At 40.4% G+C, this 22,894-nt stretch overlaps 1 protein-coding gene across 1 annotated transcript in view; it reads left to right on the top strand.

Moving 5' to 3' along the window:
• The window catches only part of LOC105532097 (inversin), a gene marked incomplete at its 5' end in the record, with an annotated part of 64,855 nt that overhangs the window by 18,305 nt on the left and 23,656 nt on the right, over positions 1-22,894 (top strand). The window contains 2 exons of the mRNA XM_011970201.1: positions 6,780-6,886; positions 15,630-15,842. Of these exons, the coding sequence (XP_011825591.1) occupies positions 6,780-6,886; positions 15,630-15,842 (320 nt within the window). The remainder of the gene's footprint in view (positions 1-6,779; positions 6,887-15,629; positions 15,843-22,894) is intronic.

Here is a 22,894-nt window from a genome sequence, read left to right as displayed (position 1 = left end):
CTTCCCTTTGTGGGTAACCCGACCTTTCTCTCTGGCTGCCCTTAACAGTTTTTTCTTCATTTCAACTTTGGTGAATCTGACTTATGTGTCTTGGAGTTGTACTTCTCGAGGAGTATCTTTGTGGCGTTCTCTGTATTTCCTGAATTTGAATGTTGGCCTGCCTTGCTAGGTTGGGGATGTTCTCCTGGATAATATCCTGAAGAGTGTTTTCCAACTTGGTTCCATTCTCCCCATCACTTTTAGGTACACCAATCAGATGTAGATTTGGTCTTTTCACATAGTCCCATATTTCTTGAAGGCTTTGTTCGTTTCTTTCTACTCTTTTTTCTCTAAACTTCTCTTCTCGCTTCATTTCATTCATTTAATCTTCGATCACTGATACCCTTTCTTCCACTTGATTGAATCAGCTACTGAAGCTTGTGAATGTGTCACGTAGTTCTCATGCCATGGTTTTCAGCTCCATCAGGTCATTTAAGGTCTTCTCTATGCTGTTTATTCTAGCTAGCCATTCATCTAATCTTTTTTCAAAGTTTTTAGCTTCTTTGCAATGGGTTCAAACATCCTCCTTTAGCTCAGAGAAGTTTGTTATTACCGATCGTCTGAAGCCTACTTCTGTCAGCTCGTCAAAGTCAATCTCCATCCAGCTTTGTTCCATTGCTAGCGAGGAGCTGCATTCCTTTGGAGGAGAAGAGGTGCTCTGATTTTTAGAATTTTCAGCTTTTCTGCTCTGGTTTCTCCCTATCTTTGTGGTTTTATGTACCCTTGGTCTTTGATGATGGTGACATACAGATGGGGTTTTGGTGTGGATATCCTTTCTGTTTGTTAATTTTCCTTCTAACAGTCAGGACCCTCAGCTGCAGAGCTGTTGGAGTTTGCTGGAGGTCCACTCCAGACCCTGTTTGCCTGGGTATCACCAGTGGAGGCTGCAGAACAGCAAATATTGCAGAACAGCAAATGTTGCTCCGTGATCCTTCCTCTGGAAGCTTCGTCTCAGAGGGGCACCCAGCTGTATGAGGTGTCAGTTGGTCCCCACTGGGAGGTGTTTCCCAGGTAGGCTATCGGGGATCAAGGACCCACTTGAGGAGGCACTCTGTCCGTTCTCAGATCTCAAACTCCGTGCTGGGAGAACCACTACTCTCTTCAAAGCGGTCAGACAGGGATGTTTAAGTCTGCAGAAGTTTCTGCTGCCTTTTGTTCAGCTATGCCCTGCCCCCAGAGGTGGAGTATACAGAGGCAGGCAGGCCTCCTTGAGCTGCGGTGGACTCCACCTAGTTCAAGCTTCCTGGCTGCTGTGCTTACCTACTCAAACCTCAGCAATGGTGGACGCCCCTCCCCCAGCCTCACTGTTGCCTGCACTTTGATCTCAGACTGCTGTGCTAGCAATGAGCGAGGCTCCCTGGATGTGGGACCCTCCAAGCCAGGTGCAGGATATAATCTCCTGGTCAGCCATTTGCTAAGACCATTGGAAAAGCACAGTATTAGGGTGGAAGTGTCCCAATTTTCCAGGTACCATCTGTTACGGCTTCCCTTGGCTAGGAAAGGGAATTCCCCGACCCCTTGTGCTTCCCGGGTGAGATGATGCCCCACCCTGCTTAGGCTCACACTCTGTGGCCTGTACCCACTGTCCAACAAGCCCCAGTGAGATGAACCCGGTACCTCAGTTGGAAATGCAGAAATCACTTGTCTTCTGTGTCGCTGAGGCTGGGAGCTGTAGGCTGGAGCTGTTCCTATTCGGCCATTTTGGAACCAGGGCCTTTTTGTTTTTTTTGTTTTTTGTTTTTTTTTTTGGAGACAGACTCTCCCTCTGTCTCTCAGGCTGGAGTGCAGTGGCGCGATCTCAGCTCACTGCAACCTCCACCTCCTGGGTGTAAGCGATTCTCTTGCCTCAGCCTCCCAGGTAGCTGAGATTACAGGCATCCACCACCATGCCTGGCTAATTTTTGTATTTTTAGTAGAGATTGGGTTTTGCCATGTTGGCTGGGCTGGTCTCGAACTCCTAACTTCAGGTAATCTGCCCGCCTCGGCCTCCCAAAGTGCTGGGATTACAGGCATGAGCCACCACACCTGACCCGATTACATGATTTTCTTTTCTTCTTTTTTTTTTGTTGAGATGGAGTCTCGCTTCATTGCCCAGGCTGGAGTGCAGTGGCACAATCTCAGCTCACTGCAACTTCTGCCTCCTGGGTTCAAGTGATTCTCCTGTCTCAGCCTCCTGAGTAGCTGGGATTACAGGCGCACGCCACCACGCCTGGCTAATTTTTGTATTTTTAGTAGAGATGGAGTTTCACCATGTTGGCCAGGCTGGTCTCAAACTCCTGACCTTGTGAGCTGCCTACCTCAGCCTCCCAAAGTGCTAGGATTATAGGTATGAGCTACCACATCTGGCCTATTACAAGACTCTGTCTCCCAGGCGTGAGCCACCGCACCCGGCCTATTACATGATTTTCAAACCACATTTTGTTTACTTAAAATTGTCACCATTTTCTCATGTGATATATAATCTTTTTAATAATCATGAATGCTTAAAATTCCAGAGTTCTAAGAACTTTATGTTTAATAGTTTATTCAATCCTTACAATAATCTTATAAAGTAGTTACTATTATTCTCATTTTACAGATGAGGAAATTGAAGCTCATGTAGTTTAAGTAGTTAGCCTGAGATAACAACAGTTGGGGGAGCTTGGGGGGGAGATTTAGTATCCAAAGTATGCTCTTAACCCAAATATTAGGTTAAATAAGTAACTTCCTATTGCTGGTCACTTTTTCATTATTATAGGTAAAGTTTCAGTAATTATCTTTGTGCATTTAACTTTTTTCCTTTAGGATAATTTCCTTAGAATAATTCCCCCTAAGTGAGATTATCAAATCAAACCAACCAATCATGTATTAATATAATTAGGCTGCCAAATCATATATATACTGCCAAACTGATTTCTAAAAGATTCTGGTTAATCTATATGTTCCCCAGCTGTGTAGTCTTAACTTCTCTCAGTTTAGCCAGTATTAACTTTTTTTGCTAATTAAATTATTTTAACTCTTTAAAAATATTTGCATGTTAATTATGTTTTCCAAGTCAGAAAATTAGCTATACCTATTAACTCAAGTCCCTATCAACTCATTGAATAAGTATTTATCAAGATTGTTACTGTATGTAAAAGTAACATAAAGAAAAGTATATAAAATATGGTCCATGTCCTTATGATACTAGGAGTGCATCTTTTATAATTTGTAGTACTTTTAATGCTTTACCAAGTTGCCAGTTTTTTACATAAGTAGCATATTAAGTATCTTTCCAGTTCTATTAGCTGCTATGTGTATTGCTTTGGATTGTCTACATAGGCAATCATGCATGCTATCTGTGAATAATAACATTTTTATTTTTTCATTTCCAATCTTTATGCCTTTCATTTCTTTGATGTGCAATATTGAATTAGAACCTTCAATACAATATTGAATAGAATTGGTGATAATTGGCATCCTTGATTCATTCCGGTTTGTCAGATGGCAAGTTTTCAACATTTTACCATTGAGTAAGACGTTGCTATGGGTTTCCTTATATTCCCACTTGCCAAATTTTTTTAAAATCATAGTTGGGTTTCTGTCAAATACTATTTATGCATTTATCAACAGGATTTTTTTTTCCTTTTTTCTGTTAATAGGGCAAATTACATTGATTGATTTTTTTTTTTTTTTAGATGTTAAACAACCCTTGCATTTCTGGAGTAAGCCCCGCATATATTATGCACTTTTATATACTGATGGATTTTACCTGCTAATATTTTAAGATTTTTGCATCTATGTTTATGAGAGAGATTGGCCTATAATTTTCCTTTCTTGTATTATAGTCGCAAGGTTTTGGTAGCAAGGTAAGGCTAACCTTGTCAAAAAAAAAATGTTAGAAAATAGTCCTTTATTTTTATTCTCTTGGAGAATAAACTTGGTATTACTTCTTCCTTAAATGTTTGGGAGAACTTCCTCTTGAAGTTATCTGGTGTTGGCGTTTTCTTTGTGTAAAAGTTTTAAATAACCAATTCAATTCCATTAATTATTCAAATTTTCTAATTATTTTTCTTTCAGCTTTGGTAAGTTGCACTTTTTGAGGAATTTATTCATTTTATTCAAAATGTCAAATATATTTGCATAAATTTTGTCACACACATATTCCCTTATCTTTTTTATGTCTGTAGGATCTGTAATGAGTTCCTCTTGTTTATTTCATATATTGGTAATGTGTGCTTTCTCTTTTTTTTTTTTTTTTAATTTTCTTCATTCCTTACCTGGAGCACTTAAAAAAAAACAAACAAACAAACAAAGAAAACAAAAAAACTTGATATTCATCTCTTCAAAGGACTTACTTCTTTGTGGATTTTATATATTTTCAGATTTGGGGTTTTTTGTTGTTGTCGTTGTTGTTTGTTTGTTTGTTTCTTAAGACAGTATCTCACTCTGCCACACAGGCTGGAGTGCAGTGGCATGATCATGGCTCATTGTAGCCTCAACCTTCCCAGGCTCGGGTGATCCTCCCACCTCAGCCCTCTGAGTAGCTGGGACTATACAGGTGCACACCACCACGACTGGCTAAATTTTTTTTTTTTCTTTTTTTTTGAGACGCAGTCTCATTTTGTCGCGCAGGCTGGAGTGCAGTGGCGTGCTCTCGGGTCACTGCAAGCTCCGCCTCCCAAGTTCACACCATTCTCCTGCCTCAGCCCCCCAACTAGCTGGGACTACAGGCGCCCGCCACCACACCTGGCTAATTTTTTTGTATTTTTAATAGAGATGGGTTTTCACTGTGTTAGGATGGTCTCGATTTCCTGACCTCGTGATCCGCCCGCCTCGGCCTCCCAAAGTGCTGGGATTACAGGTGTGAGCCACCACGCCCACCCTGCCTGGCTAAATTTTTTGTATTTTTAGTAAGAAAGGGTTTCACCATGTTGCCCACGACTGGTCTTGAACTCCTGAGCTCGAGCAATCTACCTGCCTCAGCCTCCCAAAGTGCTAGGATTACAGGCATGAGCCACCGCACCTGGCCTGTATTTTGAGTTTGTTTACTATTTCATTAGTCTTGCTCCTGTCTTTTCTATTTTCTAACTTCTAATTTCTATTTTGGTTTATTCTCTGACACATAGATTATTTAGAACTGTACTGTTTAATTTTTAGTCAGTTAAGTGTTTTCTCATTTTTTAAATTGATTTTATTAGTTTTTTTTTATTGCTGCTGTAACAAATTACCACAGGTTTAGTGGCTTGGAACAACACAGATTTATTATCTTACCATTCTAGATGTCAGAAATTCAAAATGGGTCTTACCGGGTTAAAAATCAAGGTGTCACCAGGGCTGCTTTTCTTTTGGTGGATCTAGGAGAGGATCCATTTTTTTACTTTTTCAGTTTCTCAAGGCTGCCCATATTCGTTGACTGATGACCCCATTCCTCCATCTTCAAAGCCCCATTGGCTGGTTGAGCCTTTCTCTGTATCACTTATCTGTATAACTCTTACACTCACCCTCCTGACTCCCTCTTTCCCTTATAAGGACCCTTGTGATTACATCAGGCCCACCCAGATAATCCAGGATAATCTTCCTATCTCAAGATCAGCTGATTAGCAATCTTAATTCCATCTACAACCTTAATTCTTCCTTCTCATGTAACATAACATATTCACAGGTACCAGGCACTAGGATATGGACATCTTTGTGATGGAGTGCATTATTTTTTTGGAACTTTATGGCCCAGCATATGATCGATTTTGGTAAATGTTCTGTATACATGTGAAAAGAGCACCAACTCTGTCCTTGTTGGATGCAGTGTTTTTTATATATATATATATATATATCAGGGCCCTTTTTTTAGGCCTGTTGTTTAGGTCTTATATATCTTTACTGCTCTTTTGTCTGTTCTATCAGCTGTTTTAAAAGATGGGTTAAAATCCCACTATGACTGTGGATTTGACTATCTTCCTTTTTAATTTTGTCAATTTTTCCCTTGTATATTTGGAAGCTTTGTTATTAGATGCATACAAATTTAGCATTGTGATATCTTCCTTTTTGACTCTTTTAACACTATGAAGTATCCCCTCTTTATGTCTACCAATGCTTCATCTCTTATCTTTCATGACATTGAAATTTTTAAAGAATATAAGCCATTTATTTTACAGAATTTGACTCAATTTGTGTTAGTCTTACGTTCCCTCATAATTAGATTCAGGTTTCACATTTTTGGTTGGAATATTACATAAGTAATATGAATCCTTCTCAGGGTATTACTTCTGGAGATACATGATGCCCCTTAACATAGTGTTAATTGGCCAGGCGCATTGGTTCATGCCTGTAATCCCAGCACTTTGGGAGGCTGAGGTGGGCAGATCACCTGAGGTCAGGAGTTTGAGACCAGCCTGGTCAACATGACAAAACCCCGTCTCTACTAAAAATATAAAAATTAGCTGGGCGTGGTGGCAGGCACCTGTAATCCCAGCTACTCGAGAGGCTGAGGCAGGAGAATCACTTGGACCCGGGAGGTGGAGGTTGCAATGAGCTGAGATCTCACCATTGCACTACAGCCTGAGAGACAAGAGCAAAACTACATCTCAAAAAAAAAAAAATAGCGTTAATTACAAGCGCTTGGATCAAATGTCATTTGCTTTCTCCACTGTATATTTAATATTTTCCCTTTTTGTAAATAAGCAATTTGGAAAAATGATTGCTTATATTAATTTTGAGTTAGCATAAATAACCACATGTCCAAAAATACTCCAGATGTACTTGATTTTTGTTTATGCTTATAGGGAAGAACAGCTTTGCATTGGTCCTGCAACAATGGATACCTTGATGCCATTAAATTACTGCTAGACTTTGCTGCGTTCCCTAATCAGATGGAAAACAATGAAGAGAGGTAAGTTGTTGTTGACTTCTTTTTTTTTTTTTTTTAAAAGGGGGTCTTCCTTTTTCCCCCGGGCGGGGGGGCATGGGCCCGATCTTGGCTCACTGCAACTTCCGCCTCCTAGGTTCAAGCAATTCTCCTGCTTCAGCCTCCTGAGTAGCTGGGATTACAGGCATGCACCATCACACCCAGCCAATTTTTTTGTATTTTTAGTAGAGATGGGGTTTCACCATGTTAGCCAGGCTGGTCTCGAACTCCTCACCTCATGATCCACCCACCTCGGCCTCCCAAAGTGCTGGGATTATAGGCGTGAGCCACCTCGCCCAGCCAAGTTGCTGACTTTTTTTTTAAAAAGTGCTCTTTATTTATCATACATCCTTTCTACCAGATTTTTTAAATCTCAAGGTTAGATGTTGTTCAGAAATAATAGCTGTACTCATAAGAAAACATTACACTAAGAAATACTGAGCCAGAATAGAAGAGCAAAACTTCCATGTGACATTGATTTAGAATCATGGGATTTTATAGCTCTTCAGAATTTTATCTATTGCCTAGGGCAAGCACCCATTTTGCAGATGAGAAAATTTTAGTCCTGCTTCTGACTTCTGGCTAACATAAGGTCAGTGAAATCCTGATTGACTGGGCCCAGGAGTTCATTTAGGCCAGCAGAATGTGTTACATATTCCAGAGGTTTCTCTTGATGAAGAGGATATTATCAGTCAGTGGACAAAGAGATGCCACCATGTCGCATGAAAACATAAGGAGAAGTTAAGATGAAAGTTCAGGGTTTAATCTAAATGCAGATTGCATGAATAATATAAGGTGTGGAAACTTATGTTAGGGTTATTGCCCAAGAATCCAGGCCCAATAAAAAGGACCAAACAGGCCAGGCGCGGTGGCTCACGCCTATAATCCCAACACTTTGGGAGGCCGAGGTGAGCAGATCACCTGAGGTCAGGAGTTCGAGACCAGCCTGGTCAACATGGTGAAACCCCATCTCTACTAAAAATACAAAAAAATTAGCCGGGCATGGTGGTACATGCCTGTAATCCCAGCTACTCGGGAGGCTGAAGCAGGAGAATTGCTTGAACCCAGGAGGTGGAGGTTGCAGTGAGCAGAGATCATGCCACTGCACTCCAGCCTTGACAACAGAGTGAGACCTGGTCTCCACACACACACACACATAAAAAAAAATTTAATTAGCTAGGTGTGGTGACACGTGCCTGTAGTCCCAGCTACTCAGGAGGCAGAGGTGGGAATTGCTTGAACCCAGGAGGTGGAGGTTGCAGTGAGCAGAGATCATGCCACTGCACTCCAGCCTTGACAACAGAGTGAGACTCAGTCTCAAAAAAAAAAAAAAAAAAAAAAGGAGCAAACAGAATGTGAAGTCGAAGAAAGAGCGATTCTTGGTGGTCTTAGATCTGGGAAGATTCTCATAATTTGTAAGTAACAGCTGAGTTTGTGATCACCCTTCCATACCTGAGGTCCTGTTACAGGAAAGGGGTCCCGATCCAGACCCCACTAGAGAGTTCTTGGTCTCGCACAAGAAAGAATTCAGGGCAAGTCTGCAGCGCAAAGTGAAAGCAAGTTTATTAATAAAGTAAAGGAATAAAAGAATGGCTACTCCAGAGACAAAGCAGCCCTGGGGACTGCTGGTTGCCTGTTTTTTTATGGTTATTTTTTGATGATATGCTAAACAAGGAATGGATTATTCATGCCTCCCCTCTTCAGACCTTTTAGGGTAACTTCCCGACTTTGCCATGGCATTTGTAAAATGTCAGGGCGCTGGTGGGAGTGTAGCAGTGAGAACGACCAGAGGTCACTCTGGTCACCATCTTGGTTTTGGTGAGTTTTGGCCGGCTCCTTTACTGCAACCTGTTTTCATCAGCAATGTCTTTATGACCTGTATTTTGTGCTGACCTCCTATCTCATCCTGTGACTTAGAATGCCTTAACCTTCTGGGAATGCAGCCCAACAGGTTTCAGCCTCATTTTACCAGATCCTCTTTAAGATGGAGTTCACACGCCTCTGACAGTCCCTCTGACCTAGGTCTTTGTGTTAGTTTCCATGTTTCATGGATGCTCTAACTAAAATGGCTCCTGCTATAATACCATTCTCATCTTCTTAGCCACAACCCATTCTTTCTTTCTATTAGTTGGTGGGAAACTTGTTGAGAAGGGACTTCTCTAGGTCCATCTCAGAGGAAACATGTTCCTGTTTGCTAGAACCAACCCCTTTACCACTTCTTTCAGAAACTTCCCTCATTAGAGGGACAGCTGAAGATGTCTCCCTTTGAAACTCTAAAAAAAAAGAAAAGAAAGTTTAAGAATCCTCAGACTTAGTGATGACTTCTTTTGTTTCTATAAAAATTTATTCTGTGTAACAGCATTTACCACCTGACTGCTATATTTTTAAGGAAATAATGAAATTTTTTTAATTCAATTTCCATTTATATGCTAAACCTTGAATATGAGACCTAAGTAACTGCATGAATTAAGGTGTTTACTGTCTCCCAGAATAATCATATGTTAATTACAGACCAAAAGACCAAAGGAAAAATCCTCATAACTGTACTTGCCAAACTATAGATAAAAAGAGACAGTGGCAATAACCCAATCTCTGTTAATGTTTCATCAGCAATGTACCTTGATGTACAAATGTCAGAACTTGGCACTGCCTTTTACGTTTATTGACATTCCAGTTTAGGCATTCTACTCATCCCATCAGACCATTCCCTGCCACATGGCAGGTCCAATTGTATCTTGTCTGTTGTCTATATCCACATTGTTTCTTGGTTGGTTACCATCAGTGTAGGGCTAATTTTTACTTCTCATACATTGACACTAGTCAGTTGATGAACACCACATAGACATAATTTTTGCCAGCTTCTGCTGACTTTCAGTCAATAACTATCTGACACACTCACCCCAACACTGATGGGAATATTCACAGCACTTGAATTTTTCTAAATTGAATTTGGGATAAAGAAAGACTCAGTAGTAATAATCACAATGTGTATTATGATCACACTTGTTTTAAATGCTAGGTACAGACTTCAATCTTAAAATGATGCTAGATATTTAGATTGTGTCTCTGAATAAAATATTGAGAATACTGATTTGAATAAACCAATTACAAAAATGCATTTTTTGAGAAAATTGGGTAAGTTTGATTATGAAGTGGTCCTTAGATTTTACTAAGGAATTCCTGTTAATTTTGTTAGTATAATAATGACATTGTGGCTATGCCCGTATTATTTACTGATGAATACTTAAACACATAGAGATGAAGATGTTACAGGAAAGTGGTCCCAATCCCAACCCAAAGAGAGGGTTCTTGGATCTCTCGCAAGAAACAATTCAGGGCAAGTCCGCAGTGCAAAGCAAAAGCAAGTTTATTAAGAAAGTAAAGTGGTGAAAGTACAGCTACTCCATAGACAGAGTAGGGCATTCCCGAAAGTAAGAGGAGGAACGAGTCCACCCTAGGTATAATATTTGTTTATATACAGGATAAAAAAAAAAGATTATGGGGAGATGTGCTATGCTACAAGGGTTTGTGATAAAGAATTCATTTTCTTAATTACTACATTTTGCAAGAATCAATATTATTATCTTTAAAGCAAAATTAGGAATGCCTTTGTTCTCCAGATATCAGGATATTAGGACTCTCTCAAGTCTGGGTCTGTTTAGTAAACATTATCAGTCTGTTCCCTTAACTGTAAACATCTAGGAATACCTTTCTGGGAATGCAACCCAGCAAGCCCCAGCCTCATTTTCCTAGCCCTCACTCAAGGTAGAGTCCTCTGATTCCAACACCTCTGACAAAATGATGGAAGTTCCGAGATTAGCTGTAAAATACTCTAGCAAAGGCCAGGCATGGTGGCTCATGCCTATAATCCCAGCACTTTGGGAGGCCGAGATGGGGAGATCACAAGGTCAGGAGATCGAGACCATCCTGGCTGACACGGACACCCCGTCTCTACTAAAAATACAAAAAATTAGCCAGGCATGGTGGTGGGTGCCTGTAGTCCCAGCTACTTGGGAGGCTGAGGCAGGAGAATGGCGTGAACCTGGGAGGCAGAGCTTGCAGTGAACCAAGACTGAGCCACTACACTCCAGCCTGGGTGACAGAATGAGACTCTGTCTCAAGAAAAAAAAAAATACTCTAGCAAAAATAAAAAGGAAGGGGCTAGATGAAGCAAATGTAGCAAAAAATTGTTAAATTTAGGTATTGAGTGTGTAAAGGTTTATTGTGTTATTCTCTACATTTTTTATGCTTAAAATTTTTCATAATAAAAATACAATTTTTTACAGTAAAAATATTTAAGATATAATTTTCAATCCAGAAGCAGCCTAAGAAGTCTAGTTCTTTTCTTCCTTTCCCCTTTTACAGATAAGGAAACAAAAGACCAGAGAAGTGAAGAGAATGCCCAGGTCCCCTGACTCCCAGATTAACATTCTTTAGGATATATTAAGCTACATGTTATTTTCTTTCGTAATATTTGTAGGTAAAGAAATAATTTGGGCCCTACATTTTATAAACTAAATTTTGTTAATCCTGCTTATATATTATGTGGAGGATACTACCTATTAATAATTATAGAAAAAATGATCAAACTTACCAAATACATATGTTGTTTGCACATTGATTTAAGAAACAGTTTTATTCGATAGGAAACATACTAAATAATTGATATACGTGTTGTGGAAGGATTACTGAACTGGGAGACATGTCATCTTAGTTCTAGTCTGCATTCTATAGAAACAATTTACATAACCTTTGGTAAGTTGCTTAACCTCTCTGAATCTGTTCATCCATTTATAAAATGAAGGTATTGAACTAAATGACCTTTAAAATTCAGTTTAGCTCTATTACTACATGGTTTAATGACTCTATGGTAATTTTTTCCATTAGAGAAAGCACAATCAAGAAAGGCATTTTAGAACTTGTAGCAAGAATTTTTTTAATTCTCCTGAATTTAAAAAATACTATCCACTTATAATGTTTTAAAGTTTATATAGATGCCTCTTTACTTACAGACTTCTGGTCCCTGAACAGTAAGTGGCAAATGAAGCTGTCCTAAAATGGAAGTTCCTTAATTTCAGTGTTTGGGGTTTCCTCCCAAACTCAATTTCCTTACTAAAGTGATCAAAATACTCCTAAAATGAAAAACCTCTTCCTTTTATGTCTTAACTGTGACTGTTATGTAAGTTTTGAAGAGAAATCATTTTTTTTCTATAATCGGATGATTTTCTATGTCTAGTCATGCATCCATATAATCATCCTTTTTTCTGCCTCATAAATCATCTGATGTTTTCTCCCAAGACCTTTGATGGCATTGGGCTGGTCAAAGTCATCCTGAGAGGAATCAGCATCAGTGATGGTCATGGGATGGTCATAGATACTAGTTTGGGTCCTATGGAGATAATATTTTTGATAAGCTGCTATGGTATTGCAAACCATACAGCAGTGAATGTCCTGTAACAACAACAATCAGAGCTGACATTTATTAACTGCTTCCTTTGGGCCAGGAACATTGCTATCCTCTTTATACTTATTTTTCCATTTTCTCCTCATGCCAGGTCTGCAGCGTATTACACTGTTTATCAGATGAGGAAAACTGAGGCTTAGAAATGTAAAGTAAGTTGTTTAAAAAGTGATAGTCGGCCAGGCGCGGTGGCTCAAGCCTGTAATCCCAGCACTTTGGGAGGCCGAGACGGGCGGATCACAAGGTCAGGAGATCGAGACCATCCTGGCTAACATGGTGAAACCCCGTCTCTACTAAAAATACAAAAAACTAGCCGGGCGAGGTGGTGGGCGCCTGTAGTCCCAGCTACTCGGGAGGCTGAGGCAGGAGAATGGCGTAAAAACCCGGGAGGCGGAGCTTGCAGTGAGCTGAGATCCGGCCACTGCACTCCAGCCTGGGCGACAGAGCAAGACTCCGTCTCAAAAAAAAAAAAAAAAAAAAAAGTGATAGTCATCATTACCATTGTTGGATGGTAGAATTAGGGGAATTTTTTTACTTCAATTTTCTTTTTTTGCAGTGTTTGAGTTCATAAAATCTATATCATTTTGACAAAGTAATTTTTCTTTAAAAAAGCAAATCATATCTCCCAGATATGAACAGTGGTTAATTCTCAAGGTGGGAATATGGATGATAGCTATTTTCCTCTGTGTATTTACCCAATTTTTTATGTTTCCAAAATTTAAAAAGAAATTTTTTTTTAAAGAATGGGCTCGATGCAGTGGCTCACGCCTGTAATTCCAACACTTTGGTAGGCCAAGGCAGAAGAATTGCTTGAGCTCAGGAGTTCAAGACCAGCCTGGAGAACATGGCGAAATCCCATCTCTACAAAAAATACAAAAATTGGCCAGGTGCAGTGGCTCACGTCTGTAATCCCAGTACTTTGGGAGGCCGAGGTGGGTGGATCACCTGAGGTCAGGAGTTAGAGACCAGCCTGACCAATATGATGAAACCCTGTCTCTACTAAAAATACAAAAAAAATTAGCCAGGTGTGGTGGCATGCACCTGTAATCCCAGCTACTCGGGAGGCTGAGACAGGAGAATTGCTTGAACCTGGGAAGCAGAGGTTGCAGTGAGCTGAGATTGCGCCATGGCACTCCAGCCTGGGCAACAAGAGCAAAACTCCATCTCAAAAAAACAAAAAAACAAAAATTAGCCAGATTTGGCAGTACTTGCCCGTAGTCCCAGTTACTTGGAGGGGGTGGGTGAGGCAGGAGGACTACTTGAGCCCAGAAGGTTGAGGCTGCAGTAAGCTGTGTTCACACCACCGCACTCCAGCTTGGGCAACAGAGTGAGACCCTGTCTCAAAAAAAAAAAAAAAGAAAAAAAATGTGCCAAAAATAACACATCTAGAAAGCTGCCATTTGAGATTTAAATATACAACAACATGACAATAATATTCATCCCTTATAGTCAAAACAGTGATGTATATACACTGTATGAAATTTAAAAGGACGTTCACTGAAGACTCAATGTTCCTCCTACCCCTGCCTCTGAGACAGCTAGTTTTCCTACCCCAGAGGCATCACTGTTAGCAGTTTCTTGGAAAACTTCTGGAAATACATTTTTATAGATAAACATACAGGGATTTTTTTTTTAATATACAAATGGAACATGCCATAATAACTCCTGTTTCTTGCTTTTTTCTTTGTCTTCATTTAACAATACATCCTGGAGATCGTTCTTTATTTATTCATTTACAGCAGTAATGACTGCATATACAGATGTCTTCATTATATGGATGGCCTGTGCATTGTTTAAGCAGTCCTCTGTTGATAGACATTGAGATTGTTTCTATTCTTTTGCTATGACTAACTGTACTTCCATGAGTAGCTTTGTACATAAAGCATTTCACATGAGAGCAGATCTGTAAGATAAATTCCTAAGAGTGAAACGGTTATGTCCAATGGCATATATATGTGAATAATTTTGATAAATATTGCCAAATTATCCTCCCTAAAAGTTAAAGTAGTATATGAGAGAGCCTGACTCTCTCTATCCTTGCCAGTGCAGTGTGTTACTAAGTTTTCTGATTTTTGCAAATCTGATCATCATTGAAAGGTACTTTCTCATGTTAGTCTAATTCATATTTCTCTTAAGTGAGTGAGGTTGAACGTATTTTTTATATGTTAAGAGCTATTAGTATTTACTCTTCTGGGAACTGTTATCTTTGTCTGTGGTGGTTTTTTTCCCTGTAAAATTTTGTTATTTTTGTGTGGTTAGATTTGTCAGTCTTCTCTATGGTTTCTGAAATTTTTAATTTTTTTTTTGGTGGCAGCATCTCACTCTGTTGCCCAAGTTAGAGTGCAGTGGTGTGATCTCTGCTCACTACTGCCTCTACCTCCTGGGTTCAAGGAACTCTCCTGCCTTAGCCTTCTGAGTAGCTGGGACTACAGGTATGTGCCACCATGCCTGGCTAATTTTAGTAGAAACGGGGTTTCACCATGTTGGCTAGGCTGTCTCGAACTCCTAACCTCAAGTGATCACCCGTGTCAGCCTCCCAAAGTGCTGAGATTACAGGCATGAGCCACTGCACCCAGGCCTTTTGTATCTTTTTTTTAGAAAAGACTTCCAACATCATTTTGTTTTTAATCTTCCTGGTTTCTTCTGGTACTTTCATGGTTCCTTTTTAAAATATTTAGGTATTTGCTCTATCCAGAATTTATTTTGGTATAAAATGTGGTATAAGAATCTCTCTTTTTCCCCAGATGGCTACCTGGTTGTCCCATCACTATTTATTTAGTAATCCATCTTTTCTGCAGAAATGTAAAGGGCCATTCTTATCATATACCGAATTTCTCCATTTGGAGCTCTGTTTTTTTACTTCATAAGCATTAACTGTCAGTAATCATGGGCTCAAATTCACAAATCTCACAATTAACATTTTCACTACCTTTTTAGATAGGGGCAGGGAATTATTTGGCACATGGGAAAGAAGGGAAGTGATCATGTGTTTCCAATAGGCCCCTATTTGTTTGCCAGGGAGTAAAACTCAGGAACTGCCATGGTTAGCAGCACAAAGCACCTGACCCACAGTAGTCAACCTTGTTTTGTGCCCCTTGGAGAAAAAAAGAACAGCCCTGTTATAGAGAAGGTGGCTTTGCCTGGGGAATATTCCACATCTTAGAATGAAGTTTCCTTCTGCTGCATGATAATATTTTCAGTTTAATTGTGCCTTGAATTACATTCTAAAATTAAAAAAAAAAAAAAGAAATCTTCCTCCCACTTCAGATACACACCCCTTGATTATGCTTTGCTTGGTGAGCGCCATGAAGTGATCCAGTTCATGTTGGAGCACGGTGCCCTGTCCATCGCAGCCATTCAAGACATCGCCGCCTTCAAAATCCAAGCTGTCTACAAAGGGTACAAGGTCAGAAAAGCCTTCCGAGACAGGAAAAATCTCCTCATGAAGCATGAACAGTTGAGAAAAGATGCTGCTGCCAAGTAAGTGTGAGCTATGCAGATTGCACTCTCGCCACCCAGAATCAGGGTGGAAGTGGGGGTGTGGGGGGTGCTGGGGTGTCCAGGAGAGGGAAGCAGATGAGAATGTGAATTACTGTTGGTCCCTGCAACCAGTCACCTTCCCTCTTCTCAGCACTCCGTCTTCTGGGACCGAGGCTGCAGTGAAGGACAAAGGCCTAACCTTTGCTGGGTGGTGATTCCACTAGATTAGTCCCAATGTTTCAGCCCAGGGACAAAGCACTCCCACTCATGGCAGGGAGTTGGGGATGGGATTGCTTCCTAGAATAAGCTGTTAAGAAATAACTGCCCTTCTTGCCCTTCCTCTCTTTCTTTCCAAAAGAAACATGCCAGTATCTAGCCTACTTTCACTAGATCAATCTAAGTCTGGTTTTAATTTGATTAAAGCAACCAACTTGTATAAATAGCTTACTGTCCTTCACCCATTTCCTAAAACATCTGTACTAAATAATTTACTCAAGAAATATTGATTGAATGCTTACTGTGCAGACAAAACGCTTGGCTAGTGCCTAGGGAGAAAATGGCAACTAAAAAAGCAAAATCCCCCCTGCCTCAAGGACTTCGCATTTTTTTTTTTGGACAATGATACAAAATGACTGTGCCTATTACACATTCTGATTATTTCACATAAATGATTGATTTTAAAGCTGGGTGCAGTGGCTCACACCCGTAATCGCAGCACTTTGGGAGGCCAAGGCAGGCAGATCACTTGAGGTCAGGAGTTCAAGACCAGACTGGCCAAAATGGTGAAATTCCGTCTCTACTAAAAATACAAAAATTAGCTGGACGTGGTGGTTAGCGCCTGTAATCCCAGCTACTCGGGAGGCTGAGGCAGGAGAATTGTCTGAACCTGGGAGGCGAAGGTTGCAGTGAGCCCAGATGGCACCACTGCACTCCAGCCTGGGCAATAGAGTGAGATTACATCTCAAAAAAAAAAAAAAAAAGATTTATTTTACATTATACTTTGGTTTGCCTTTTCTTTGATAGATATGTTGGGTAGAAGTATTTTAAATAGCAGCAGCGTACCACATTAGCAAATACACACACCATAAACTCTGATGATAAAGATGTGGGCAAGCAGATTTTTTTTTTGAGACAGTCTCTCACTGTCACTCAGGCTGGAGTACAGTGGCATGATCTCCACTCACTGCAGCCTCCACCTCCCGAGTTCAAGTGATTCTTATAACTCAGCCTCCCAAGTAGCTGAGATTACAGGCGTGCACTGCCACACCCAGCTAATTTTTGTACTTTTAGTAGAGATGAGGTTTTGCCATGTTGGCCAAGCTGGTGTTGAACTCCTGACCTCAAGTGATCTGCCCATCTTGACCTCCCAAAGTGCTGGGACTATAGGCATGAGCCACTGTGCCCAGTCTGGGCAGATTCTTGAAAGATAACTTCCTGGCTGTATCTTGAATGTTTCTAAATCTAAATCTTCAGTCCTTCTAACTCTTAAACCCTTCTACATCTTACCCTCAAGGGGGAAGCATAAGTGTACTAAATAATCATTAAAAGTAATAATAAGAGGCAAGATAAGTCATTTTAATGAGAAGTTAAATACCATCTATGTACTGGAATGTTAATCATCATGTCAGCCTTCAGTAAATAAGATTTATAGAAACACACCATTTTCTGTGACTCTGAAGCTACTGAAGTAGATGGTATCCCAGGAAATACTATGTTGCTCTCTTCTCCTAATGATGCCCTCTTCCTTTCACTTTTGCCAAAGAATCCAGTATCAACCTAAAAGCCTCTATATACCTCTCTTTCCAGCCTTCTTATAAAAGTTCTCTGCTTGTGAGTGGCAACCATGAGTAGATAATACACATGACCAATTATCCTGAGTTGCAAGTAAATGATCTCTGTAAAGGGATGGAATGTTGTGTTTCGTTCTACTGATGTTTCCATAAGCTCCAGTTTAATGTGTGAGAATCTATTTTCAAACTTTGCAGTCATATCTGCTTGAATATAAGATGAGACTCAACAAAGGCTACACAACTGACTTTGTATGTCCCCTAAAGGGAGGCTATAGATCTCCAAGAGATATACTTAAATGGTGGAGAAACTGATTTCATTTGTTCTGTTTCTCAAAAGTTATTTCTTAAAATCTGAGTCAGTGTTTAATTTTGCTTTTAATTCTTGCTTGAAGAAACAAACATCGGGATGCTAAACTCAGTCCTTGCTGCTGCTGCCTCATTGACTAAGCTGGCCCAGGGACAGCATGTCACCTTGGTGTACCTTTCCCAGTTTATTATGTTAGGATGGCAGAAATCATCTTCCTTAAAATGAGGATGTGAAAGGCACTTATTAAACTTAAGTAAAGTAATTTCTAATTTACTGAAAGAGAAACTGGGACAGAAAAAAGTTGTAGTGATATTTACTAAGGCAGGTAATGTTAGAAAATGCTATTTAACGTATATCTATAATCGATTTAAAAGCACTTTATAATTCACACTGCACTGCCTCTGTTGTTGCCAAAATGAACATTACTATAATTTACCTGCCAAAGCACACAGTTGAGTGTTCACTAAAATAAAACCATATTTCTGTTGATCACCCTTCTTCCCTGAAGCTTGCTTTTTGCCAGGTTCTAATTTCACTCGAATCTCAGATCTCCTGTAACTCTCTGACTCTCCCTTCTCACATCTTTTAAATTATTCCATCTCCACACTGCAGTCAGCCTTGAAGGCGAACTTCTTAGACTTCTACTCATGCTATACTTTTTTCCATTGAAAATGTATCTACTCTTAAATTTTAAATTAATTCATGTCTATAGATAGCCCCCTAATCTGTCTCACACCCTGACCTCCTGGAACTCTAATCTCATATCTTCAGTTGCCTAGTGGGCATTTCTGCTATGCTTTTGTCACTTGCCAACACTTTAGATCATTGTACGTTTCTATTTGCATGTCCTGTTTTCACTATAACTTCAGACTCTGCAACACACAGACATGCAGATGGAAACAGCTCATCACCACAGTCTGTCTCTGTTCTGGCCTTTTTAGGTGCTTGCTAGTGCTGCTGCCATTGATTGTGTGCATTCCCCCTTTGATAGCCTTTGCTTTCATTCTTCTGTGCCACCACCACTCTATACAAGCCCTCATTCTTTTTTTCTTTTTTTTTTGAGACGGAGTCTCACTCTGTCGCCCAGGCTGGAGTGTAGTGGCTTGATCTCGGCTCACTGCAACCTCCACCTTCTGGGTTCAAGCCATTCTCCTGCCTCAGCCTCTCAAGTAGCTGTGATTACAGGTGTGCACCACCACAACCAGCTAATTTTTGTATTTTTAGTAGAGATGGGGTTTCACCATGTTGGCTAGGCTGGTCTCAAACTCCTGACCTCAATCCACCCACCTCGGCCTCCCAAAGCACTGGGATTACAGGCATGAGCCACCGCGCCCAGTCCCCTCATTCTTAAATACCAGCCATGGTGCTCTGTAAGATCCTTCAACATTTCTTTCACTTCCACTTACATTTCTAAGTCTCATTTCTCTCCACTACCACCACCCTCCCACCTGATATCTCAGCCAACCTGAACTTTCTTCACTTCACTTACCATTCTGTCTGGGAGACCTGAGCTTCTTCCTAGCTAGTATATGTGATTATGTTTCTAAGAGTTACATCATCATGTCCAGTTTTGGTCACCCAGTTCAAACTCTTGTGATGCTTAAGTCCCTTCTACGAGAGGTGGTTCTGTGTCCCCCAAAAAGTCAAGTGCAAGAAGTCCTGTATCTCTCAAGATAACATATTCCATTAGTGGAGGGCTTTGTCTAGCAAAAGTTCTTTTCTACCCTTTGGACTTGAATCTACCCCTGGAAGCCAAAGAGAAAAATCTAAATCCCCTTTTCATAAACCAACTTTCAGATTTTTAAAAAACTGCTCATAACACTTCCATTGCTACTGCTCGTCTCCTTTTCACTTCGTAATTAGTCAGTGCTTCCCTGAACATCACCAGATTGTTAATGGTTGGCCCATGTGTCTGACTCATCTGCTCACAAAGTCATCTGGCCCATGGGGAATTACTTCCATTGTTCTCTTTCATGCCATTCCACTTCTCTGAGCCTCAGATTTTCGTCAGTAAAATGGAAAGAAGGTTTCTTAATTCAAGATGGGCTTCAGGGATCCATGAATACCTGAAACTGTACACAGCATTTTGTGTCAGAAGCACACATGCGTTTTGTGGGAGAGCATCTATAGACTTTCTTTATCACATTCTCCAAATGGGGTCCATGAGTCACACACAAAAAGACAAAAACCACTGGACTAAATGATCTCTCACGTCCCTCCCAGCTCTAATATTCTGTAAGTCAAAGGTCCTAAGACACACGACATTTTCTTATTCCCTCAAGAGGGAGTTAAAGATCAGCTATTTCTATGCCTGTTATTCATTGACAATGAAGAGATAAAAATCTGACAAACTCCTAGACACCATGCAACTGAAAAGGTGAGAGCTAAATCTTTTTTGTCTCATGAGGTAATATTTTCCTCTCACTGGAAATGATCCAACAGAAGTGGAATTATCATCTCTCCGTGATAGTGTATAAGGAATTTTTAAAATTATGTAAAGATGCCTATAATCACAGCACTTTGGGAGGCCAAGGCAAGAGGATCGCTTCAGCCCAGGAGTTTGAGACCAGCCCAGGAGTTCAAGACATAGTGAGACCCCGTCTCTACAAAAAAATTCAAAAACTAGCCAGTGTGGTGGCTTATACCTGTAGTCCCAGCTACTAGGGAGGTGGGAAGATCACTTGAGCTAGGGAGGTTAAGGCTGCAATGAGCTACATCACACTATTGCACTCCAGCCTGGAAGACAGACAGAGACCCTGTCTCAAAAAAAAAAAAAAAAAAAAAAAATTATGTGAGGAGCTGGTCTCTGAGATCTCTTCTAAGTCTCTGCTCATATGTGCTTCTCCCTCTGCCTGAAGTAACCTCTCAGTTTACTCCTCTCTCATTCTTCATATGTAGCATTTTTCTCCCCCTGTTTAATTAGTGAGTGCCTCCCACATCCTCCCATAGCTCTGTGTAGTTACCTCTCCTTTAGCACTCATCACATCTAGAACTCACTATTGGCAGGAGCGTATGGGTCTGATTCCCCAACTCGATTGTCAGTTTCTTGAGAACAGGGACTGTGTGTTATGTACCTCAACATCTCTAGTACCTTAGAATGTTTGGTATATAGTAAGCATTCAATAAATAAATGTTCAGTAAATTCCCCTACAAAGGGTCTAAAACCTTACATAAGCCATTGATCACTGTAGACCTTAGTTTCCCCATCTGTTGGACCAAATCCTCTCTTAGGTCTCTTTCAGTTCTTATACTGTGACTCTCTGTAAGTGTACAACTTTAACTTGTTTGTCTTGCTCAAGGCAGCAAACACATTATATACCACTTCGCCTCACAACACTCTTTGGCACTTATATATTCATTTGGTTTTCCAACTCCCTGAATATTGGTCATGAGAAAATTATCATTTGACAGATTATAACAGTCTGTGTTCTGATTTTAAAAAGAAAGACCAGAGCAAAGGGGCTGACTGCTGTCTGTACTTGAACATGAAACCATGATTCTGTAAACTTTTTAGACTCACACTGTTTACAAGTCTTATCCCTGCCAGATTTAGCAAATATTGGGAAGGGCTGGGTACAGTGGCTCACGCCTGTAATCCCAGCACTTTTGGAGGCCGAGGTGGGCGGGTCAAGAGGTCAGAAGATCGAGGCCATCCTGGCTAACACAGTGAAACCCTGTCTCTACTAAAAATACAAAAAATTAGCCAGGTATGGTGGCAGGCACCTGTAGTCCCAGCTACTCGGGAGGCTGAGGTAGGAGAATGGCAGTGAACCTGGGAGGCGTAGCTTGCAGTGAGCCGAGATCACGCCACTGCACTCCAGCCTGGGCAACAGAGCGAGACTCCATCTCAAAAAAAAAAAAAGAGAATATTGGGAAGAACAACTACAGGTAAATACCCTGTTTCTTGTTTAGAAGATATAAGGAAGCTTAGCCAAATAGTTGATGTTAATTTGTCTCTAGGAACCAAAAACATACCCATAAGAAATGGAAGCCCGATTGAATAATGTGGATTTTAGATATTACAAATATAGATAAATATTAAAAAGTAGACATGACAGCTGTCCTTAATCTCATTTTATAAATGCAGAGATGGGCACAAAAAGGTTAGCCTGCCTGAAGTCACACAGCTAGTAAGGAAGAGAGATGGCACATGGATCTAAGTCTCAAGGCCAAGCTACCTACCATTACTTGGTTCAAGGGAATCCTCCTACCAGCCAAGCCCATGCTAGAGGCTGTCCCCAGATGCTAGCAACCATCTGATTGAATAACCATCTGGCTCATTCAGTTATGCCACTGTTGATCCCATTCGTTGTTAAGAGAGTGGTGCCAAGCCACCGTTATCAATTCTATAATGTAATTCAATAACACTCTTCCTGTTAGCCTCAAAACTAACAGAACAGAGCACACCAATATTCTCCTAAATCCTTGAGAAAGTTACAAATATCGATTGGTCCCTAGCCTACACCAGGACAAGTAATTAGAATGGCAGCATTTAGGCAAAGCTGGGTTAAATCAGTACAACTGGACACACTAAGTAGACTTCTCTTTTCTGTAGAAGCATTTTAATCACATCTCTCAGACCTCACTAGGTCTTGTATTCATGGCAATGGAAACCTGAATATTCATGGGATGGGAAAGAGCCTGCCTGTTTCTGCAGTGTCTGATAGAATTAATTTCTTCGTGTCAAAAGTGGGCAAATAGAACTCTTTTATGGGTCGCAGTATTTAGAAGGCACATAGTGGGGTAGAAAAAATATCAACTTCCATAACTCCAACTATGCAGGGCCAGAGTCAAGAGTTTGCCATATTGCACAAATAGATATATCCACTCCTGAGATGCTGAAGCCATCGTACATTCAAGTCATTTAAGTTACTGCCCTTGATCAGCTTTTGTTAAAATTTGTTAAAATTTCTGATCACTCAGCTTCTTTTTAGCCCTTTTCTTGCCAGATTTTC

The sequence above is a fragment of the Mandrillus leucophaeus genome, unplaced genomic scaffold (genome assembly GCF_000951045.1).
Source record: "Mandrillus leucophaeus isolate KB7577 unplaced genomic scaffold, Mleu.le_1.0 Scaffold1200, whole genome shotgun sequence".
Classification (NCBI taxonomy): domain Eukaryota; kingdom Metazoa; phylum Chordata; class Mammalia; order Primates; family Cercopithecidae; genus Mandrillus; species Mandrillus leucophaeus.
The sequence above is the reverse complement of the archived record's forward strand: the minus strand, read 5'-3'. Positions and strand labels throughout refer to the sequence as shown.